The 23702-nt window shown below is 41.0% G+C and overlaps 1 protein-coding gene across 1 annotated transcript in view; it reads left to right on the forward strand.

Annotated features, from left to right (window-relative positions):
* The first annotated feature begins 9714 nt into the window (after positions 1-9714).
* Positions 9715-23702, forward strand: part of adgrd2 (adhesion G protein-coupled receptor D2) — a 63499-nt gene continuing 49511 nt past the window's right edge. The window contains exons 1-7 of the mRNA XM_086030909.1: positions 9715-10115; positions 10309-10366; positions 10462-10701; positions 10797-11420; positions 19254-19376; positions 21693-21787; positions 23165-23452. Coding sequence (XP_085887035.1) covers positions 10071-10115; positions 10309-10366; positions 10462-10701; positions 10797-11420; positions 19254-19376; positions 21693-21787; positions 23165-23452 — 1473 coding nt within the window. The 5' untranslated portion in view covers positions 9715-10070. The remainder of the gene's footprint in view (positions 10116-10308; positions 10367-10461; positions 10702-10796; positions 11421-19253; positions 19377-21692; positions 21788-23164; positions 23453-23702) is intronic.

The raw sequence follows: 23702 nt of genomic DNA on the forward strand, positions 1-23702 counted from the left end.
CGGGCGGACTCTGGCGATATTCTTAAGGTGATAAAAACCAATCTTGGTTACATTTTTAATATGAGGAATAAAACTGAGCTCAGAGTCAAAAATGACGCCAAGGTTCTTCACACAGTGTGAGGGATTAAAAATGTGTAGTTTTGGTAAAAGCTTCTCTCTCTGACTTTCGGGACCGATAACTAAGACCTCAGTCTTGTCCTCATTGAGCTGTAGGAAATTATCTGCCATCCATGTCCGGTTATGTCCGGTTAGAAAGGCCGAATCCTTGAAGATATTCATATGCAGTTAGCCGCTCAATTTGGAATATTCATTTTGTTCTGACCATGTGTTTATGTGGCGCTAGGCCTTGTTGAAGCAAACTAGCCTTTTAAGATGTTGAAACTTGAAATAAACATCTAACAAGTTCTTTTGGATAGAATTTGTCTTGCTTTTATATAGCATTATCGTTTGTGAGATTAAAATGATCTTTTTTACATCAGTTTTCAACGGCAAAAATTACCCCAGTGATTTCTGACTAAAGGCACAATTCACCCCGCACTCGGGGCAAGCTGTGCCACAAATGCACAACATGTACATATATTTTAGTTGGAGGCATTCCTGTGATCCCTTAGCGTGAAAGGCACTTTAAAGAAGTCAACCCAAACAATATTTTTCAAGAATATATTCTATGCAAGCCCACTAGTTGAAACAAGGCATTCTTATAAATAATGCGTTTGTGGAATAAGAGTTAATCCACCTGTTTTAGCTACCTCTGGGGGCGGACATTTTGTGACTTCTGTCGACTGAAAATGACATCACAACTGCTTAGGGCTCAGGTAACCAATCACGACTGACCTGCTGACCTGAGCACCTAATTTTCAGTCGACAGAAGTGACAAAATGGCCTGCCCCTGAGATGGTGGAATTGCAAAGGGCTACAAAGGAGTGGATTTTGCTGCTTAACTCATATTCCACAACCACAATATTAATCAGAATGCCGTTTCAACTAGTGGGCGTGCTGGGAACATATTCTTGAAAAAAATGTGTTTGGCGTGATTTCCACTTTAAGTAAAAATTGGCACTACTTACCCCACTCTCCCCTATCAGTGTTCTTGTTAGCACTGTGTGGGATCAAAAACAAGTCCTACGGTAGACAAATGTAGTGGGTCGAATCCCGCTTTTCAAGGTGCCCTTAAGCAACTCACACTAGGATCCGACATACCTCACCCCCACAACCCACCAAACCCCACATGCAGGTCAGGGACACAATATCAGTCTAACGTCTCTGCTTGCCTGCAGTCCTGTGTGGTCTGCTTCTCTGTGTTCTGTATTGCATGTACAAAGTTTCCTTTGTGAAACAAAGTTAGAAATTAAAAACTAAAATGAATAAAACGATTACATTAAGACTGCAAATTGTATTCACGGCCAATTTCCTGAAGCTTGCAACATTACACAGGTTGGAAATGTTATTTAACAATGGCTTTTGTACGTGTTGATGGTAAAGTACCAGTAGGCATATTGGACTAAGCAGCAAACTTAACATAATATTACAGTGGATACTTAACTTTACAGAAAGGACAATATTTAAAGCATCTAAAAGTCAAATAGCCAAAATAACAGTGATTCTAAGGTGTGTATCTTTTTACAGAGCGGAGGGTTGACTCAGGTCAGTATTGTCTTACTCAAACTGAGGACTAATTCTGTCTAAAGACAGCTCACACAGGACCAGCCCAATCCCATCTCCCTCTGTCACTTTTTCTTTGTGTCATGCCAAAAGCCTAGATCATTTATATGGCCGCTTTTAAATGCGGTTTCTGTGGCGACGACGTGACCCCTGTTGCTGTCGACAGGGCCCTGAGTAGCTGAGCTGATTGATGGTGCAGAGGTAGCTATAAAGACTATCTGCTGCTGCCAGATTAGGACAGGCAAACACGGCCCCTGATTGCTGACCAGCCAAGAATGTTACTTTACAAGGCAGCATTCCGCCATTTTCTAACCTCGGATTTACTGGCATACTGTATATCGCGTGAGCGTGGAAGAAACTGCATACTGGTAGACATGCTGTCAGAGTGGAATAGGAGGCTTCAAAGAAGTGACACTGTTAACTATATGGTATACAATGTGTATCCATATGGCCACGATAAATCATGCACAGTAGTAATACAGTTCTTCCATAATGAAACAGAAGTGGAATCATACCAAAAATCCCCTTGTTTGTAGGGTGTGGGATCAAATGGAACCGAGTTCTGATGGGCTGTTTTCAATAGCGCAAGTTGAGGCTAAATTAAGTTGGAGGGGGTGATTTTCTTTCTGTTCTGGTCTAGTGCTTAGCCATTCTGGGAAAAGCCTCCATCCTTGTTCCACATGTAGGTCACTGGTCTTTTGTGTGCAACGATGCAAGCCCACCAAGTGTTTGACGTTTCCATACCATCCTTACAATCGCCAGGTTGTCATGGAAATACACTGGGTGGCAGCGGTAGCAGAGTTACAGTGGAGGAAAGAGAGAGCAAAGGGAGGGAGGTCAATTAGTCTGCTTTCCTTTGTCAGCTCTGGCTTGATGCAGCTAAGTCTGTTGATTAAATGAGCTCTGACCAAAGTTTGTTGACTTCAGGCTAAAAGCAGGACAGATTACTCAAATGGCCGGGAAAAAACACACAGGAGCCTTGTTAAAAGCGCATGTATGTGGTAAAACACATGGGTTTAAAGTTGGTAGATTTATGTGACTTTACTAAGTGTTGGGAACAGTCCCCTAATGCCTGTTAAAGGCAGTAGATCTACTGGACTTAAGTGTGCTGAAAGAAGTGTAAAAACTTAAGGCCAGCGAAAGTGCGCTGAACTGTTGAAAACACTCCAACCTCAGGGCTCATAAGCATATGGTACAAGAATCGTGTGTTAATATTATACCTGAACATATGATGGAGCAGTGCTTCTGAGTCGTGGAGCCATTTTGGGTGGGTTACGGACTCGGGCATTTACGATGGTACTTGCCATACGACATTTAGAGGTTACAGACGGCATGAGAATATGATGATTTCTTGTGTTACAAGAAAGACTCAGCACTGTATTTACTGTTTTTCATTGGATTGTGTGTTCCGTCATGTGTATGCCCTATAAGTGTTTTCCATACACGTATTTAGTATTATTATGGCTTGAATACTGCATTGGGGTAGATTACTAATAGAATATGGTGCGTTTCAACTTGCATACAAATTCGAGTTGGAATACATGCCTTTGTTACATCTCGACTGGATTACTGTAATGCACTTTATTCTGGAGTCAACCAATCCTCCATCAAGCGTCTCCATTTGGTCCAAAATGCTGCTGCTCGCCTCTTGACTGGTACTCGTAAGAGAAAGCTCATAACTCCTACTCTGGCGTCCCTTCACATTTTACATTCTAGAGTTCTCTTTATGATTCTGTTATTTGTTTTCAAATCTTTAAATGGCCTTGCCCCAGTTTACCTCTCTGAGCTCCTCCACCCCAACTCACCACACCTAATTAGGCACCGGCCTTAGGTCTGCGGACCAGATGCTATTTGATGTACCGAGGACGAAGCGAAGGCTCAGAGGGGATCGAGCCTTTTCTGTTACCGGTCCCTCTCTTTGGAATGACCCCTCGATAAACATTAGGCAAGCCCCCTTCGCTTCCCATTTTTAAAAACCGGTCTTGAAACTCATTTTCATTCTTTGGCTTTTAACTCAGCATGAGACTTGGTTTTATTGTTTTATTGTTTGTTCTTGTCTGACTTACTTTTGCTCCATATACAGCACTTTGTATACAGCAGCAGTTGTCTTAAAGTGCTTTTTAATTACAGTAGAGTTGAGTTATGATTCGTGTTTTTTTTTGGGACTTGTATTTGGTTTTGTTTCATGTTTTGTCTTGTTTTCTTGTGGTTAATGTCCTGTTCGTTAGGTATTTTGTATCCTTCTGTGCTCGTCAACCCAGTCCCTTGTATCTTCCAATCAGCTCCCTCTGCCTCTTGTCTAGCTGCTTCTCGTTGTCTCGTCAGTTTGTTTCTATTTAGTTGCCTGCCTCCATTCAGTCTTTGATGGATCATTTGCTTCTGTTGATATTGCTGCTAATTTGTGGTTTGCAACTTTGTCTGTTTTTTCTGGACTTTGTTGATTTTAAATCCCTGTTATGAGTGCAATACTAACTTTCTTCCCTGTTCACGGGTCCTCAACCACACACTCATCTGAAATAGACTTAGGCTAGGTTCACACCGCAGATCTTAATGCTCAATTCTGATTTTTTTTTTTTAATCCAATTTTTTTGTGTAAGTGTTCATATCACATTATAAATACGACCTCGGTCTTGTCTGCTCTATGAACACATGCGTCGCCAAAATGAAGAAGAGACAACATCACATTCGACGTTGTGTTTGCGGAAGTAAATGTGGTCCAGTATGTCGGGGCATTTATATAGTGAAGCGATTAGGTAGGAGGTAGAAATAAATACAGCATTTGGGGGAAATCATGAGGAGAGGCTTTAATATCTCATTTCATGGACACTATTGACTTTATATTTTAATTGAACTTAATCCCACTTGAAACATCAAGCATTAAGTGGACATGTATGGTGATGGTAGTAATTCAGCCACGGTTCGGATCGATTCATTTTTTACGCACGGTTATGACGTGATGTCATCGTTTGTGATGTCTCCATGAAATGAGATGTTAAAGCCTCGCCTCGTAATTCCCCCCAAATACTGTATTTATTTCTACCTCCTACCTAATCGCTTCACTGTAGAATGATTTTTATTTTTTCGCTTCACTGCATGAATGCTCCAACACGCTGGACCACATTTACTTCTGCAACCACAACGTCGGGAGTGACGTCGTCTCTTCTTCTGCGCATGCGGGTCACTTTGGCGACGCATGTGATCATTGAACAGACAAGACTGAGGTCGCATTTATAATGTAATATGAACGCTTACACAAAAAAAGTCGGATTTAAAAAAAAAAATCAGAATTGAGCATTAAGACCTGCGGTGTGAACCTAACCTTAGTCTCAACAATAGGAAAATGAAGGTCCTAGTATGACAGCAGTTGAAAACCAGTATGATATCCCATACATTTTTATGTACATTTTAGTTATGACAAACCCAGGCTGCATTGTTTAATTTATACATCTACAACATAAATCTTCAGATATCTTCCTAACGCTATGAATAAAGTAGGTCAGTACACGTTCACCAAGTTGCGATCCATATTGCTCATGGTTGCGTAGAGAAATGCATGTCTTGCTCTGCATTGCTCTTTTTATGAGTTGATTCACTCAACTGGTTGACTGACTAATGCCCTTTCTTGGTTTCTCCAGCTGTGTTTTGGATTTTACCACAACTGTACTTGCCACCCTTTAACCATGTTGAATGAAAGGAAAATGTCAATAGTCTGTCCTTTAAATCTCTACACGTTTTTAGTGATTGCCATGTAATTTGGGCTGATTAAACAACAAAAACAGGCAATCCTAAGTTACATCAACAAGAACACGAAGCTGGTAAATCATCAAAGGTTGAAAGAGGAGCTAAAAAATGTGTGGAAGGCAATGGCGGCACCTAGGTTACTCACGGTTACTCAAGTGAGCTGCTCCAGCCAGTGAAAGTAAATTATTTCTAAAGATACCAAGGCTGTAATTGTTAAATTGTGGTCGGAGTCATGAACAGAAAACTTGTTACATTGGTTGTAAGGCTTGATAAATACCCGACTTCTCAGAGAAACCATGTAGTGGGGTAACAAATGATGAATCCAGGTTGAAAATCCTCGCATTCAAGAATTTACGAAATAATGCTGGATGATCTTTTTTGACAATAGGTTAAATGAATATGTTAAACATGTCATGTCATGTCATTTTCCAAACCGCTTATCCTATACAGGGTCGCGGGGAGTTGCTGGAGCCTATCCCAGCCGTCAACGGGCGAAGGCAGACTACACCCCGGACTGGTCGCCAGCCAGTCGCAGGGATATGTTAAACAATAAGCAATAAAACTGTAACATAACTAAGCAAATCTGTGTATCGATACATCCAAGAGGCATATTTTAATTTTATTTGAATAACAGACTGAAGAAAAATCTTTTGGTCAAGTGAAGTGGAAACCAGCGAGCCAATCAGAAACCCGAAGGGCTGACCAATGGGCTGACCAAAGATTGACCTCTCTCACGTCCGCTGCGTTGACATATTAACAATGACCGCTGTTCAATGAAGCAGTTACATTCCAACTCTTGACTCGCTCACTTTGCCTCCTTACACACATACAACGTGTGGTGGCACCATGAAGTAAGCCGATTTGAATAGTAAATTAGCCAGATAATGAGCTCTAAATACACCTGTGCCGTTAGCATCTCCCTTGTAGCGTCATGCATGGGCACTTTTTTTTTTTTGGGTGTGGGTGGGGACGGACGTAAGGACGAAACAGCTTTAAAAGGACGAGGACGGATGGGGTTGGAGGACGATCATTTTTATGAATAAGGACGGAGGGACGAGGCCAGAAGGGTACCCAGGTCTTAGACGGAGGACCGACCGTCAAAAAAGGGTCTAGTGCCCGCTCTGGTAATAATTGTGTTGAAACTCTCCAGAGGGTTCAACAACATTTTTCTTTGTGCCTTTGATTGCAACAATAATCACAAGAGTAAAGGCAGAGAGAGTAAAGCCTTATTGCACATACAAGTTGGCCAGACCTCCAAAATTATTCATTTGTTGCATTCCACTTTTATCAGTAGCAAATAACAGCAAGTCACCCCAAAAACAAAAACAAGTGAAAGGAGCAACATCGCCACCAAGTATTGTGGAGGCAGACATACTGTATTTTGGGACAGCCGTGACTCAGAGGTAATACCGGGTGGTCCACTAACGGAAGGTCCACTGTTCAATTCCCGCTCTGTCCGACTCATATGTCGTTGTGTCCTTGGGCAAGAGACTTGCCTCCAGTGCCACACACTGGTGTACAGCTGGGTGCGAATGGTTGGTGGTGGTGGTTGAAGGGGCCGTAGGCGCGCACTGGCACTCACACGCCTGTCCCAAGCCATAGAATGTAGTTTACCGTCACCAGAGTGTGAATGCGTGGTTGTATGAATAATGTATCCACTGTGAGTGCTTTGAGTGTCCCGTTGTCCAGAAAAGCGCCATAACGTCTGATGCATTATTTTAACCAAGTGCATGTAAGCTTATAACTTACAGAGGCATAGTAAAAGGTAAACTACACATTGTGCTGTATCATAATGAAGTCATACATTTAATAAATAACATGTATGTATACATAATGTCGTATTTTGACTAGTGGAGGCTCATAGAACATATTTTTGTCAAGAATATTTTGGGATTTTTGGACTATGACTTCTTGGTTATACCAAGAAACTTAAACATTCACTTTGACAACAACATGGGAAAAAAATACCAAAGAACTCTCTGCTGTGCTGGATACTTTTACTTTTTGTCTGTTAAAACATGTAAACATCTCGAAAGATGTTGACATTTCATCTTTTGACCTTAATGAATTGGTTATCTCATATCACTTGTGTGTGTTCTTTGAATTACAAATAATGCCAAAAGTTCAAGCAAGCGCTGTCAATTAAAAAAAGGTACACACATGAGAACACAAGCACTATGTTTACAGGTATCATGGCTGTGTCACCATTTGTCAATGCAGAGATAGAAAATCTCAAGTGTGCTGGATGGTGTTGCTCCTATTAAAACTAGGACAAACTTACGATGACCTAAGACGCCGTGGAGGTGCACAATGAGGGAAATGACCTTGAAATCAAAATGCAGCAAAGCAGAGCGAAAGTAGAGAACAACTTGAATCCAAATTCACTTTGTCCTGTACAGACGATGTCTGGCTGAATCCTTCATACATATTGTCACTGAGCTGTCCAGAGCTGGGCATTTTACAAAAAAATTGTGGTCCGTTTATCGCCTACCACCTACCGTCTATCCACCCTTTTGCCCGGCCGGGAAAAATAGTAATTGCCTATAGGCCGGTCCGCCTATGATGTTAAAGGGGCTTCCATTAACATTTCAGGCTATCAACTTCGACAAACTACCACTACCACTGCAAAAACAGACAATTAAATAGATCGGTACATTTCTTATGTGCAAAACAAAATGCAATAGCGTGTGTTTTGGACTTGCAAAACACATTGTGTTTGTTTGTGAATTGTTGAGTGTGAGTAAATCATGTTTTGTGAGATTATGGCATGGTTTTAACTCCAGAGTCAACAACCTAAAATTATATATAAATATAGTTTATCTCCAATGATTTTTGTAACATTTATAACATTATTAAACATCATACAAGTCCAAATTTAAAAGAAAATACAAATTGAAGCACATCTTTTTAAAAACATTGTGCTGTAAAAGTGATGTAAAAGTTTGACTTTTTAACATTGAAATACTTTTAATTCTTCTCAAATTCTTTGGCATTTTTCTCTTTTTCAGTGCAAGAGTAGATGCAGAAAGTGTAGTCATATTAGTGCATATTTTTAGTGTATTTGAACTTACTCTAACTTCTAAATAGTTCCACTCACGTTGACTCACTCAGAAGAAAGCAATAGAGTAAAGCTAGTTTCTTTATTGTGTGAAATTCTTGGCACTGAAGGAGAACGCGTTTAGTTGCAAATGTGAGGAGCATGAAGGAGAGGGACATACCAACGTTGAATAAAACAGAAATGGGCTTTCTGTGCTGGGGCCCTGTTTAGTGTATTGAAATTCAAGTGGATACTCAATGGACTACTAATGGTTAGCTTTATTTCAATCGCTTCGTGCCTCAGTTCAGGGTATAATGATATTACAAATTTTTACTATGGCAGTGTCACGACAGTCACTCTGAAGTACATCACTACTTTTAATATCGTTGTTAGTTGTTTTTTTTTTGGTTTGTTTTTTTTCTCCTCAGATTTTGAAATACTTGGCCATGTAAAAATACACAAAGCATGAAAATCACACTAGATGTAGGCCTCTATAGAAATCACCAGGGTTGCCGTCCAATTGAAAATAACTTCTTGATCCCTGTAAAGTAAAGTAAAGTAGCCGCTAAGGACCACATGAGTAGCCTGCAGGTGTGTTCTAAAAATAGCTCACCAGTGAGGGGCCATTGCGATTTCCAATTAATGTTGTAGACATGATCATTTGATAATGTGAACACTGGCAGAGATATATAGAATTGATATTGCATATTGATACTGATATTTATCTGTTTCCATATTATTGTGAGAAATCATTAACATGATACGTGTCTTCACGTACATGCATATGATTAATTAATATTACTAAAGTTAATTGATCAAATTTGTTTTTAGAGGTGTGTCTCAAACTGTTAATCAGTACCCAATAAGTAGCTCTCAGCTTCTTTTTTAAATGCAGCCAAAACATCCCTCAAATGTTAAGTACTTATCTTCTATCGACTATGAAGCATAGCGATAAAGTAGATTTTTTTGATTAACTTGGAGTCCTATAGAAGTAATAAATAAGAGCTATGTGGTAAAAATGTCCGCTCCCCTGCTGCTCTTGATGAAGTCTCTTTGCCAAATGCTTGACACTGCTTGCGTAAGTAGGGTCCTTTGGAGAAAAAAAAATGACTGCATTTGCATGACAAAGCTAGATGGCTTCAGGGTGCGAGAGAAGGAGGGGTATGGTGTCTGGGGAGAGGGAGGAGGAAAGAGAGAAGAGGTTGAATAGATGTCCCTCCCGTCACACAGACGCTGGGATTGCTGATTGTCTGCCAGTCTTGAGACCTCTGCTGGATATGTTGGACGTAGAGGCAGAGGTTCTCAATGACCAGTCTGGATGGATTTACCTTCAGCTGTCCTACACGTGTGGATTTTGTTTCCAGATTACTTAGGGAGTGACATTCAGCTTTCTTTGCTGAAAAACCCGGGTTCAAGTCTTACCTTTCATTTGACCTGATTATTGAAATCAACCTGTTGTTCAGTGGTTTGCTTTGGTCCTGTCATGAGATGAAACATTTCGAATAGCTGTTCCAATACACTTTTTTTTTAAACAGTGTATTAAGACAGCACTTTTGCCCTTCAAGATTTGTGATCCAATACCAAGTTGGACGAGGATTTTGTTTTAACTGGACATTAGACTGATATAGAGATGACTGGAGCCTTGCATGCTGGACTAATACTGTTTTCTGTTGTGGTAATAGGATTCTCATTCTAAACTACGTTATATAAAAGCTTTATCCAAAGATTGTTTGTCTTATAGCTTGCTATGTCCATGTAATCATAAATCAAAGTATTTTGACGGCGTGAAAAAATCAGGATTTTCACATTGATAAGTGATAGCAAAACACAAATTACAAGTTTAACATCAACTTGACTTTTTCCTGTAGGTTGTGTGTGAGACTGAGCCAACGCATGTTGGGACTGACAGAGTGGGCGATTCACATGGTAAGTCACTGTTTAGCACTCCTTCCATCCAACCTCACGTCTTCTAAATCTTCTTGATATATGTGTATGCATAAGCCAAAAATCTGACTCCCCAGGACAGTCCAGATCGGTTCACTTATCCTCGCACTGGGCGTTAGTGCTGGTCAATGACTCACTAGACCTTTCCAGGGCTGAGAGCTTCTGCAGAAGTCAGTTCAGCTCACTTGCCACCTTGGACCAAGTGGAGGTCCGGGAAGGGGCATTGGAGATACTGCGTCAGGCCGGACACCAGTCACACGTCTGGATCAACAATCCCTCCAAATTGCCATCCGAGCCCTTGCCCCTGTCCAAGAAATGTGAGCGAGATCAGTTGGCATAGCACAATCAGTATACCTGCTGCAAATTTACAAACCCTGTAAAACTCAATAATTATTCATTTGCCTTTGTTTAGATTTGCAGTTCTCCGCTCTAAACTTCCCCAAAACATCCAGAGAAGGCTTTGCTCGCGTCAACAGGCCGTTCCCTGCTCTGTCATCAGTCAGTGTGTGTGTTCGCATTCAGTGGGATCCAGAATGGAATGAAGTGTCCACCATCTTCTCCTATGCTGCTCGTGTCTTTACCAATGAATTCCTACTACGAGGTCAGGGTGACATGCAGGGACGCGTCCTCCTGGCGCTCATTGTCCATGGGAAACACCTTCCTTATAAAGCACATTTCCCGAATGATGGTGGATGGCATCACATCTGTGTCACTTGGAGCAGCAGTCTCTGGGTTATCTACGTGGACGGTGAAAGGAAGGACATGGGATCAAGCTCAGACATTTCGAGAGATATCCATGCTGATGGGATACTTATTCTGGGTCAGGACCAGGACTCATTTGGAGGCAATTTCACTGAGCCCTTTTTTGGAAATATCACTGATTTAAATGTTTGGAATATTTCTCTGGAAAGCCGCCACGTCCGTGCTTTGAATGGATGTTCGGCCATGAATCAAGTCATGCTTTTCAGCTGGAACCTTGACCATCTTATCAATCACCCAGCCGTCAAGGAGGTCCAGGTCCTTCTGTTTTGTCCAGGTACGACCACATTTAGTACAGTTGAATGGATTTTCATGGGTCTTTTCATGAACTTTTTTTTTTTTTGCAATTGTCACATCTGTGTGAGCTCAGCGCTGCATTTCCCATCTCTGTGAATCTAAGAGGAAATGGTTGACGGTTTCTTTGTCGACACTAAGATTGTGTGGCGGCAGTCTACGATGACCAGTGTTAATTGGAATTAGGTTTGCCAACTCCCTGAAAAAAAAAAAAAAGGGACACCTCATCGGTAGAGACGGACGATCTGACTGCCTTCCTTGTGTGATTTATTTATTTATTTTTGTAGGTGAAACTATTTTTAACTATTTAAACCCACGTTGGCGGCACGTCCGCCTCACAGTGCAGAGGTTGTGGTTTTAAATCCGGCCCTGGCCTCCCTGTGTGGACTTTGCATGTTCTCCCCACGCCTGCCTGCGTGGGTTTTCTCCGGGTACTCCGGTTTCCTCCGGTTTCATTCCAAAAACATGCATGGTATGTTGATTGAATGCTCTAAAGTGTCCCTAGGTATGATTGTGAGCACGAATGATTTGTTTGTATTGTGTGTGCCCTGTGATTGGCTGGCAACCAGTTCAGAGTGTACACAGCTGGGATGGGCTCCAGCACGATTTGGATAATGGATGGATGAACGCATGAAAAAGTTATTATCCAGAAACATACTTTAACAAAATGTACTGATCAAAATAAATATCTCTCGAATTTCTAGAAACCTTTCCCGTTCAACTCAAAGCTGTATAAATTCATCCATCCATCCATTATCGATACCGCTTATCCTCACAAGGGTCGCGGGGCATGCTGAAGCCTATCCCAGCTGTCTTCGGGCAATAGGCAGGGGACACAGAGACAAACATTCGCACTCACAATCACACCCAGGGGCAATTTAGAGAGTCCAATCATCTTACCATGCATGTTTTTGGAATGTGGGAGGAAACCCACACAGGCACGGGGAGAACATGCAAACTCCACACAGGGAGGCCGGAGCTGGGATCGAACCCACGACCTCTGAACTGTAAGGCGGACGTGCTAACCAGTCGACTACCGTGCCACCCTGTATAAATTCATGTAAAAGAATAAATAATAAGCAGAACATTCATAACAGCTCAATGCCACATTATGTGGAGACAGCCTATTTTTTCCATTTATATTTCTTCTGAGATCTTGCTGCAGCGAGCAGCGGTTTGTCTTTGACTACTGCAGAGTAAAATTCTGAGCAAGATGTCATGTCAAGCCCAAATGAGCTCACCTTTAATAAGTTCAGCAGAATATTTGTTTCGCACATTTATCCACGTATTCTTCATAAAAGAGAACAATATTGTAAACAGGTTTTTACTGTATATATTTATAGTTAAAGTAGTATATCAACGGCCTGTACAGTAAAAATGATGCATATCTGTTTGAACTTGTAATTAATGTAAGGCTGTGTGTGAATTCTTTCATTATTCGTTGTAACTCGTCTGCAAGCGTCTGGGGGGCGTTTACGCATGTTGAATCGGCCTCGCCAGTCGTGACATTTGGTCACTCTGATTGGCTGTTAGCTAGCAAATCAGCACTCAGAGCACTAACGGGAAGTGACAAATGCGGATAAATGATGAGCACGCCTTTGCTGCCTTAATCTTCTTACGAGTACAAGAGCGAGGGTTGACAATTTAAGTATTTTACAATACTGTGTCAACAACGTGAGGGTTTACTTCGTGTGGGAGTTCATCGTGAGCGAAGAGTATAGCTGAATGCATTGTTTACGTTTTTATAATCCGTCCCCGGCCAACAGCTTTCCGGTTGGATTTTTCTAGCAATGAGAAATAGTGACTACCGTCGCCGATGGTATGGAGAGGTATTATATCCTATGCGTCTGCAGAAGGTACTTTAATGGTCAGCGTCACTGTCTGTCGTTGCGGTGTATTCCTCCAGCGTGACGTGCTGGCAGACGGCTGGACGTCACGGGGCTAAGCGTCTGTCACTATTGGCCAACGTCGGGTTGGTCTATCTAGGCCCTAAGACTTTTACTGCAACTGAAGTCATGATGATGTTTTCTGTGAATGAATCAAAACAACTTATATCAACATGAAATACAAGAGCTTTAGAGCCTGAAACCACAACTATCTTAAAATAAGTCGAAACATTTTGTTATTTTTTTCATGTAGACTCTGAAAACGCTTTATTCTGAAAGCAACACACATACACGTTTTCAGTGTTCAGTCTGGGCATGCGCGAGTCAAGTGCATTAAAACGAAAACAATAATGGCTAACCATGGCCCCATTTGTAATCAATCAATCAATCAATCACATTTTATTTATATAGCACTTTTCATACATAAAAATGCAACTCAAAGTGCTTTAAAACATTCAAAGCAAAACATAGAATTATCTTCAATCAAAAGAAAAGATAAATTATTTAAAAGTTGTTGAAAGCCAAACTAAAAAGGTGTGTCTTGAGCTTCCTCTTAAAAATATCAACAGTCTCTGCAGACCTGACGTCCTCTGGCAGGCTATTCCAAAGGTGAGGACCAAAACGGCCGAATGCAGCCTCGCCATGCATTTTGGTCCTCACCCTTGGAATAAATAAAAGGCCGGCGCCAGAGGACCTCAGGATCCGCGAGGGCTGGTATGATAAAAGCAAATCAGATAAATAAGATGGCCCAAGACCATTAACACATTTATAAACTAATAAAAGTACTTTAAAATCGATCCTGAAACACACAGGGAGCCAATGCAGCAATTTCAAAACTGGCGTAATGTGCTCCCGCCCTCTGGTTCTCGTCAGCACCCGAGCGGCTGAATTCTGCAGTAGTTGCATTGGTGAAATGCTCTTTTTCGGGAGGCCAGAGAGCAGGGCATTACAGTAATCTAAACGACAGGAAATAAAAGCATGCATCAGCACTTCCGTGTTAGCCTGAGAGAGAAACGGGCGGACTCTGGCGATATTCTTAAGGTGATAAAAACCAATCTTGGTTACATTTTTAATATGATTAATAAAACTGAGCTCAGAGTCAAAAATGACGCCAAGGTTCTTCACACAATGTGAGGGATTAAAAATGTGTAGTTTTGGTAAAAGCTTCTCTCTCTGACCTTCGGGACCGATAACTAAAACCTCAGTCTTGTCCTGATTAAGCTGTAGGAAATTATCTGCCATCCATGACTTGATATCTAAAATGCAATTTAAAAGGGTATCAATGGGTCCTGTGTCATCAGGAGACACGGCAATATACAGCTGCGTGTCATCAGCATAGCTGTGAAAGCTGATGCCGTGTCCCTTGATGACATCCCCGAGGGGAAGCATATAAAGATTAAAAAGTAGGGGGCCTAAAATCGAACCTTGAGGAACCCCACATTTAATTTCATGGGTTTTGGAGGAACAAGTATCCATACTTATAAAGAAATATCGGTCTGTGAGATAGGAATAAAACCAGTCAAAAACAGTACCAGAGATGCCCACTAGATTTTTAAGTCTATTTAATAGAATTTGGTGATCTACTGTATCAAAAGCAGCGCTTAGATCCAGTAGCACCAAGACTGTGAGTTTTCTCACGTCTGCATGTTGTTCAATAGGCAATATATAATGTTCAAAACAACTTCTTTGGCTCTCCTCCAGCTAACTGTACATGTACTGCACTACTACAGTGACCATTGGTGATGTGTTACTGACCAAAGGATATTTAAAAATCCACAAACCACAAAAGCAATTGATGTACTGTATGTACTGTGAGCATATGGATAGGAACTAATGTGAGATAATACTCGTGCCATGGGACTTATTCATGTTTGCAGACAGACATAATAGTACACTGTATATGCACATAGTGTTTTTTTTGTTGTTTTTTTTAATATTAGTTTTAGTTTCAATTTTTTGCCGGTCTGCGTACATAAGGATCATTTTAACACCTTTCTTATCAGTATTGTATATGAAACTTAAAATACACATTGCTACAAACCTCCGGAAGGTAGTGTGACCAAGAAACATGGGCCACAAGCGGGTTCCTTTTGGAATTACTTGAGGATTACCAGGATGTGACAAATTTAGATCAACAGTGAGGTATGTGGATGTTTATTGCCCCTCACTGACTTTGCCTCAGCCGATGTCTACAGTGGCTTTCCAAAAATCCAAACACGTACATGATAAATACCCTAATCTAAAAGCTGAACGTGTTATAAGTGACATCTCAGTAAATGGATGTGTGTTTTGACACCAACATGGTCAACTGAATCCTTATTGTGTAGTAATATTGTTTTTGAGGCATTACAAGCTTGTGGATATTCTCATTTATCCAGGTATTTTTTTTTCTCAGGGATTTGAATTGATCGCAACTAGACAAACAGTTGCGATCAATTCCCTGAGAAAGGCATTACAAACGTGTCACCCGTAATGCTGTATTGGAAGGGACTAATGATAATTTCTTGGTTATCTTGAAAAAAATTTACACGTTGCGCAATTTCACAAAACTTGATCGATTACAGTAGTGAACACAGACAGTAGTCGAGGGTGGTGTGGCAGTATTTTAGGCTTTGGGGGCTTTATATATAGGGTATATATCATGATATAACTACTATAATCACTTTCAAATAACATAAACTATATATTGCATATTGAAAGTAGGCTTGCCTAACACTGGAAAGAAAATAGGGCTGAACGATTTTGAAAAATAATCAGAATTGTATTCTTTATTTACTTCTTTATTTTTTGCCAGCATAATGAAATTGCGATTTAATATGGGATACAGTTTTTCAAGGTCCTCTTCCCATATATATATATATATATATTTTAAACAAATACAAGCAATACATTAATCTGTATCACAATAAACAATATTCAGATTAATTGTAAATAAATGTTTTGGTCTTACAGGTTAGGTTTATAGTAAATTAAAGAAAACTAAACCATGACTTAATATGCATACCTGTCAACCCCAGGGTGTACTGACTTTTACGAAATGTGTAATTTGCCTTTACATATCTGTATATAATCTCACACATTATTTTCGATATTTGAAACGAAAGACTCACCGTGGCCAGACTAAATGCGTCTCCTTCTAGGACCCAGAAGCTGTCAAAAAGCCTTGGCCACAGCCAATGGCACAGGGAAGCCTCGCCGCGGCCATTGAAGCCTCAAAGTGAAAAAAGACGATTACATAGATGGAAAAAAATGGGCTTCTGACTATGCTTAGTCTGTCTATTTTTTTAATGTTCCTGTCTCTCGTTTATCACCTACAAAATGAACATCCGTCGTAGGCGGATAGACGAACCGGTGCGCCATACAGGTGGAATGCCCAGCTCTGTTGGTTGCCGTTGGCTCAGTTAGTAGAGCAGGTTGCCCAGTGACCCACGCTTCGGCATTTTGAATCTTGGCTGTGTTGTTTAGCGTTACCTGCTGGTCACTAGCAAGACCAGTACAATTTTATTTTTATTTTTTAGCGGAGTCACTGACGAGTGCACTCTTTCTCCATCATCTGTGGTGAATGAAAAATGTCAAACCTATTTTTACGAAGTACACAGTAGAAAGTATAGATATCCATGCACGGGGGCTAGGGGGTGTATAGCCCCATCAGAAATCTGTCTAGCCCCCCTCCAGTCCTTCCAGCAATTATTTATTTGAGTTCAAAAACGTTTTTTCTTTCAAGTTCACAAGTAGGTAACCATTGTGTTCCAATGCAATTCTTGTTTGTGCTGCAGCTATACCCCGTGTGTTTGTGAGGGCAGGGAGGGGCAAGTGAGTCTTTCAGTTACTTGCGCATTAGGGGTGCGTTCGGAAATAAGCTTGAGTGCACACTGGCTCACTCCGACCGTTCAGAAGCTTAATGCGTGTCTCAAATTTGTCGTTCGGCAATTCAGAGTGCACCAAGCAGCTCTCGGCACTAGGCACACCGACTGGGGGACATGTGCGTCAATGCTGGCTGCGTTCAGAAATGAATGGGAGCGGAGCACACTTTACCTCTTCGAACACATACACTCTCAGAGCATTGCACAGGCGCCAGAGCGAATTTCTGAATCTCTGAAAAACACATGACACAACAAAATGTAAATTAAAAATATTTACTTTTTAGTGCAACAACAAATAAACTATGAAATACAAGAATAAACGTTTATCTTTTTTATATGTAACAAATTTAAAGTGAAACACGGGATCCCCGAATAACACACGAAAGACAATTCACTTTTAACAAATTTAGACTGAAAACACAGAACCCCTGAAAAACACCATAAAAATACAAATGAAAATGTGTAAAACAAAAAGAAAAAGATCAGCAGTCTTGAGTAGAGCCACCAATATAATTAAAATGAATCAAAATGTTGCTCCTTTTCCTGCTTTGAGTCATTTATTTTTTTTACTTTCTTTCTTTTTGTCCTCCGTGTGGTCTCTGCTCTCCTCTCTTGACCCGTTCATGTTCTCACTGTTTTGTGTTTTTTCTTGTCCCGGTACTGGTAGCTGGCCGTGTCATATAGCTCGGGATGTCCACAAACCACAACGAAAATGTTTTACTCCATTTTGCGCTCTCTACAAGACCCGCCGAGTGTACAGGACGCTGTGTCTAAACGTAGTATGCCCCGATGCTGATTGGCTGCTGCGAGGCGAAGAGGGAAAAAATTTCATTTGTTTTAGCCGCGCTGAATGGACAAAATGGGTGGCTTTTCCGTGCTTTGCTCCGCGTCCCACCACTCCAAACGCATCATCAGCGCCGCCCTGCACGCAACCGTGCCCTCCTGCCCGAACTACATCAAGTTCAATCGAATCGCGCCGTCAGAAACACCCTCAATGGATTTGGTGTGAATGCAGTATTAATCGATTACAGCGAATGGACGGTAGGGTCGAATTCTCTACCTTCAGGCAAATTCATACCTTATATTGAATACATGTCTCTACCGCGAACCTCTCAAGTAGGTGAAGTCATCCTGGCGCCATGCCTGCATATATCTGTTTTCAAATGTAAGGTGCTAACATTTTTGCTGCAGAGCAACGATCATAAATACAGCGACAACAATGGATATCGTGCCTGCTATAACAAAGCGACCTAGATGACTAGACGATGCATTTAATTGTATTGCGAAAAGGTGGCAGCGAAGGTCCTACGTGCGTGTGTAACTACTTTACACACCCACATACGTGACTTAACACCCACGCCGCAGCCAAACTAGTTTGCATCTCATCAGCAACAAATTGCGTGGGTGACATAACGGACCAATCACGAGAGAGAATGCGCGTGGCGTAGTATACGCGGCAACAGTAGTTGTCGGCTGCGCGGACGCGGGAGCACAACGAAGCCTATATATGCACAATGGGCGGTTGCTGCCGATCAAGGAGTTGCCTGGCCCACTGCAGGGAAAAAATTAGGGTCCAGTGTCTTGCCCAAGGGCGCTTTGCTAGTGGACAGTCGAAGCTAAGACTTGAACTGCCGACCCTTCGGTAATTGTAATTATTCTTAGTCACTACAATAGACAATCTGACTAGACTGAAACTGAAAGTTATGGATTGAGATTTGCAGACGTGAAAATAATTGAGTATAATTCATAATTCATTCAGAATACTCCACTATACCTTACTAAATGTAAAACCCATTTCCCGCCTTTTTTTTTTTATGAAGGACTGTTTTATTAACAATTTAATTGCAAGGTACATCATGCTGGGTCTGAGCATCCAGTCCACCATAGAATTACTCCTGAAAGAATTGTAGAAGGAATTGCATGTTTCGTTTGTCTTGTACTTCTGCGTTGAGATGAACTTGTTTCTGAACACCGACATCCCCCGCCTCCTTCAATTACTAACACATGTTGGAAACTCTTGTCTTTTCTGTCTGACTGCTAATTGGCACTTGTGTGACGTGTGATCAGCAAAACACCAGCAGATGGCGCTGCAAGGCTGCAGAGCGCTGCGGATCCAGTCGGATCAGCACCCACTAATGAGTCTGTTGGACTGCTCTGAGCCACTGCCATTTATCTGCGTGAGTAGCAGAGGTATGCCTTATTTTTTTAACATGCTATTGCAATTCCATAGGTAAATCATAAAGCATAAACTACCATTTTGTCAACAGCTAGTCCCGAATATTCCTTACTTTGGTTTGCAATTGAACCTCGGTCCCCCAGCATAACTTTTGATTAATAAGAGCCTGATTCGATTTGATTCACAATTCATTTCGATTTTCGATTCAGTTGGAGATTTCATGCAGTACCAATTTTCCTTTCATTCGGGAGCCATTCTCAGGAGAACTAATGCTGCAAATTAGCAGAAACTTGTTGCTCTAACTTGGTGCATCAGTAAAAATCTGAATTTTTACATTAAGAATTGAACAGAGTGCGGTTACATTAATCATGTATTGTATGCTATTGAGCATGACCCGATCAAAACAATAATTTAAATCAATTCCAACTACAAGGCAGGCGTGTAAAAAAGTGTCAAAAACACACTGTAAACTAATTACATAAACAGATCTGTCGCACCCTTATCCAAAGCTGATGACACTTACACTTATCTAGGTTCGGAAAGATGGAAACCCTTAATTATCAATATAACTCGCAAGAAGAGCATCATGGGAAGTTAAACAGCATGAAATGAATGCCTCTACAACACAATGTGGCAAACAAACAAAATATATGAAAACGAAAATTTAAATAGAGCTCTTCTATGAAAAGCTAAAAATTGAAAACTGTTGTTGTGCCAATGTGTGTGTACGCTGTTCATATTGTTCTACTAATAACTGGGTAGTTTTTTGTGCTCTTATCTGTTCTATAAGAAGAACAAATTTGAAGTTTGACATCCTGAGGGCAGATGCCAAGCTGGCCGCACAACAGTCCTGTCCTGTCTACTGTCTTTGTCCTGGGCTTTGGCTCGCCACTGAACCACTCCAGGTTCAAAATTCAATATCAATTCTGACCCAAAGAAAAAAACACAATCTACACACAGTGTAGAAAATACTTAATCACTATCAATTGAATATGTTCGTCATATATCCTCAAAACTCAAAGTATCTTTCTATTAAAGTATCTATTTGCAGTGCAACCATCACAGGTAATACAAAATCTAAATCATTACAAAAGGATTTGGTAGACCTACGCAAAATTGTAGTATAGCATTTCACATTCTGTATTTAAAAATTTAAATGAGTCAGTCACTGATGGTGTAGTGGTACACACGCCTGAGTTGTGTGCGGGCAGCGTGGGATCGGTTCCTGCTCAGTGACGGTGTCTGTGTGTGTGCCCTGCGACTGGCTGGCGACCAGTTCGGGGTGTAGTTTGCCTTTCGCCCATAGTCAGCTGGGATAGGCTCCAGCACCTCCCCGCGACCCTGTACAGGATAAGCGGTTTGGAAGATGACATGACAAAAATTTTAATGAATTACTTTCAATGAACTGTGTACATTTTTTTGATTTTATATAACCAAAACAAACTGACTAACATTAATAATAACACTTTAGCTTAACTACCTTCACAATTTCACATCCAACAACGTAGTAGTACATGTTGTATGTGGTGGCATAGCAGTTAGCCACTTGCGATTATCGTTAGCATCTTGCTAATGGCCAGTTAGCATCCTCGTCTACTCATTTAACACAGTGAAATATCATCTCTGTCCTGTGAAATACACAAATGTCCAATTTTGGAATCGCTTTTAATTTTGACATGAAGCCTCATGAGCTGAACGTTTTTGTGAACCAGTTGGATAGAAAGCTATCAGGGTTCAGGTTCATCTGCCTTTCACTATTCAAAAGCAGGGAAGCGGAGGCAAGGCAGGATTGCAGGATGTACTCCAAAACCAAAAGTATTTATTTTCCCAAAATACAAAACAAAAAAATGTGAACAAGACACCGAGAACAAAAAATATTAGAATAAATCCAAAAACCAAGATACAAAGTAGCGAACCAAAACTGGCAACTGACTCAGCACAACAGGCAACACAACGAGACAAGGACAACCAACTGACAAGGCCTCAAATGAAACATGGAACTAAATACAATCAAAGTGAGGAGACCATGAGCAACACCAGGACTAGGCACGAATGGCTGAATTAGCTGATTGGTACACACAAGGGACCAAGCTAAAAGTGGACACACAAACCGAACAAGACAGACACATGGGACACAAGGAAACATGACCAAACTACATCTAATCAAAACCAAATCAACAAAAACAAAGAACCTGAAATCATCTGGGATGTCGAATTAATGTATAATAATTAATTTCATTTTTAACTCCGCTTGATGTAGCCACAGTCAAAACGTTTACACAAATCACACTAACCCCATGTTTTGTTTTTGTTGTTGTTATTTGACCCAGAACGCTACCTGAAGATGAAACAGATTAGTGATTCCCAAAGCTCTCAACCCACTGCCTTTATGAATCATCTGATGAAGCTTTCCAATAGCAGCCAGGTATGCATTTTTTGTTTTCATAGTCTTTTTCCCTCCATGAGTTGATATTTTTTTCTGTTCCTAAGAGTTCCATACTAGACTACAAACCCCAATTCCAATGAAGTAGGGAAGCTGCGTAAAGCATAGTTAAAAACTTAATGCAATGATTTGCAAATCCTTTTCAAACTATATTCAATTGAATACAATACAAAGACGTATGTAATGTCCAAACAGATACATATTTGTATTGATTTGTTTGTTTGAAAATATTCTCTCATTTTGAATTTGATGCCTGCAACACATTTCAAAAGAGCTGTGACAGGGGCAACAGAATACATGGAGAGTGGAGGAAAGCTCAATAAGTCCTGCTTGGATAATTACACAAGTGAACAGGTTCATGTCATGATTGGGCATAAAAAGTGCATTCCCGAAAGGCTCAGTTGTTCACTGAGGAGTGGGTGAGGTTCATCACTTTGGGAACAACTGCGTGAGAAAATAGTCCAACAGTTGGACATCAGTGTGTTGAACAATGCTACCGTGCTGAGTTGAAAAGCCATCAAGGTTTAGAGTAGTAGGAAAAATGGATGGATGAATGGATGTACCAATGCATAAACACTGACAATTAACCTGTGTTATGTAGTCAGATTATAGTGCATCTATTGTAGATATTATTATTTGTACATATTATGCTATATCATACATACATTTGTTTGTCTGTCTACAAAGGATGTAAACTAAATAATAATAATAATGATAAACTAACAGGGGCGTTACCCCGGCAGGGCTGGGCAGAGCCCACCCACGGACACACTCTGCCGACCCAAAGAAAATTGGATGTAGTTCTGATGGCAGTTTGGGCACCGCGCATGTATGGTTGTGTTCTAAGTTTTAACCTTTGTTTGTGTTGTTAACATCGTCTTTCACCTTAAAAAAACAACAAAAAAAACATTGTCACTTGCATGTCCATACTGTTCGGTTATGGATGTCTTCTAAGTTAAATAAAATCAAATCAACTTTTATTTGTTTAGCCCAAATCACAACAACAGTTATCTCAATTAAGGAGAAAACAAAACACGTTTTAAGGTGCAGCAGCCCTACGCTGGATTTCGACCTACTTGAGCATTGGAGCACTATTGGAGCACTTTTTTGCTCCCCCCCAGGTAAGACTAATGCCCACCCACACCTGGCATCCTGGTAACACCACTGTAAACTAATAACTGCTTGTGTATACGTGTTAACATTATGTGTCGACAGAATTCAAAACCTCTAGGAGAAAAAAAACTGCATACCTGTCTGAGTGCAGTCTGTCATGTTATTCGACATTTCCCAGAACTAGCTTTGAACTGCTGTTATTGCAATTGATCTGGAAGAAAACAGCAGGCTGGTTTCTACTCTCAGGTAGTACTGGGACAGCAGTCATCAGGGCTGAGCAGCCTGGCCGAAGCTTCCGCCCTTCTGGACGTGTCTGTCCAAGCTCTGCAGGACACAAGGCAGGAGGGACTTCAGCCAACAGACATGGTTTCCCTCATCCAGTTGCTGTCTCAGGCTGCTGATGTTCCCCCACAGCTTTCTGATTCCACCAACCACACCGAGAAGAGCGTCCAGGAAATAAGCCAGCACTTCATCAGTGTGGCCGACAGTCTCATCAGCCAGGACAATGCCTTTAAGTGGCAGGCCATCAAAGAGGTAGCATAAACTGCTTTCAACCTTCTTATCGCCTCGTTGCCTCACTGCACTTTTGGCTCTCATTTGTACCATTTTAAGTGGTAATTCATATCTGGCTGCTGCCACTGTCACCAGTCAGCTGTACTGTTAGGCAAGTTACTTCCAAAATGTAATATATTTCATGTTGCCAGTTACTTGCATTTGAAAGTAATACGTTTCTTTACAATATTACGATCTGTGTTAAGCACAGGGGGCCAGATCCTGCCCGTAA

This window comes from Filicampus tigris, chromosome 5, assembly GCF_054856515.1.
Source record: "Filicampus tigris isolate MCC_2025a chromosome 5, RoL_Ftig_1.0, whole genome shotgun sequence".
In the NCBI taxonomy this organism is placed as follows: domain Eukaryota; kingdom Metazoa; phylum Chordata; class Actinopteri; order Syngnathiformes; family Syngnathidae; genus Filicampus; species Filicampus tigris.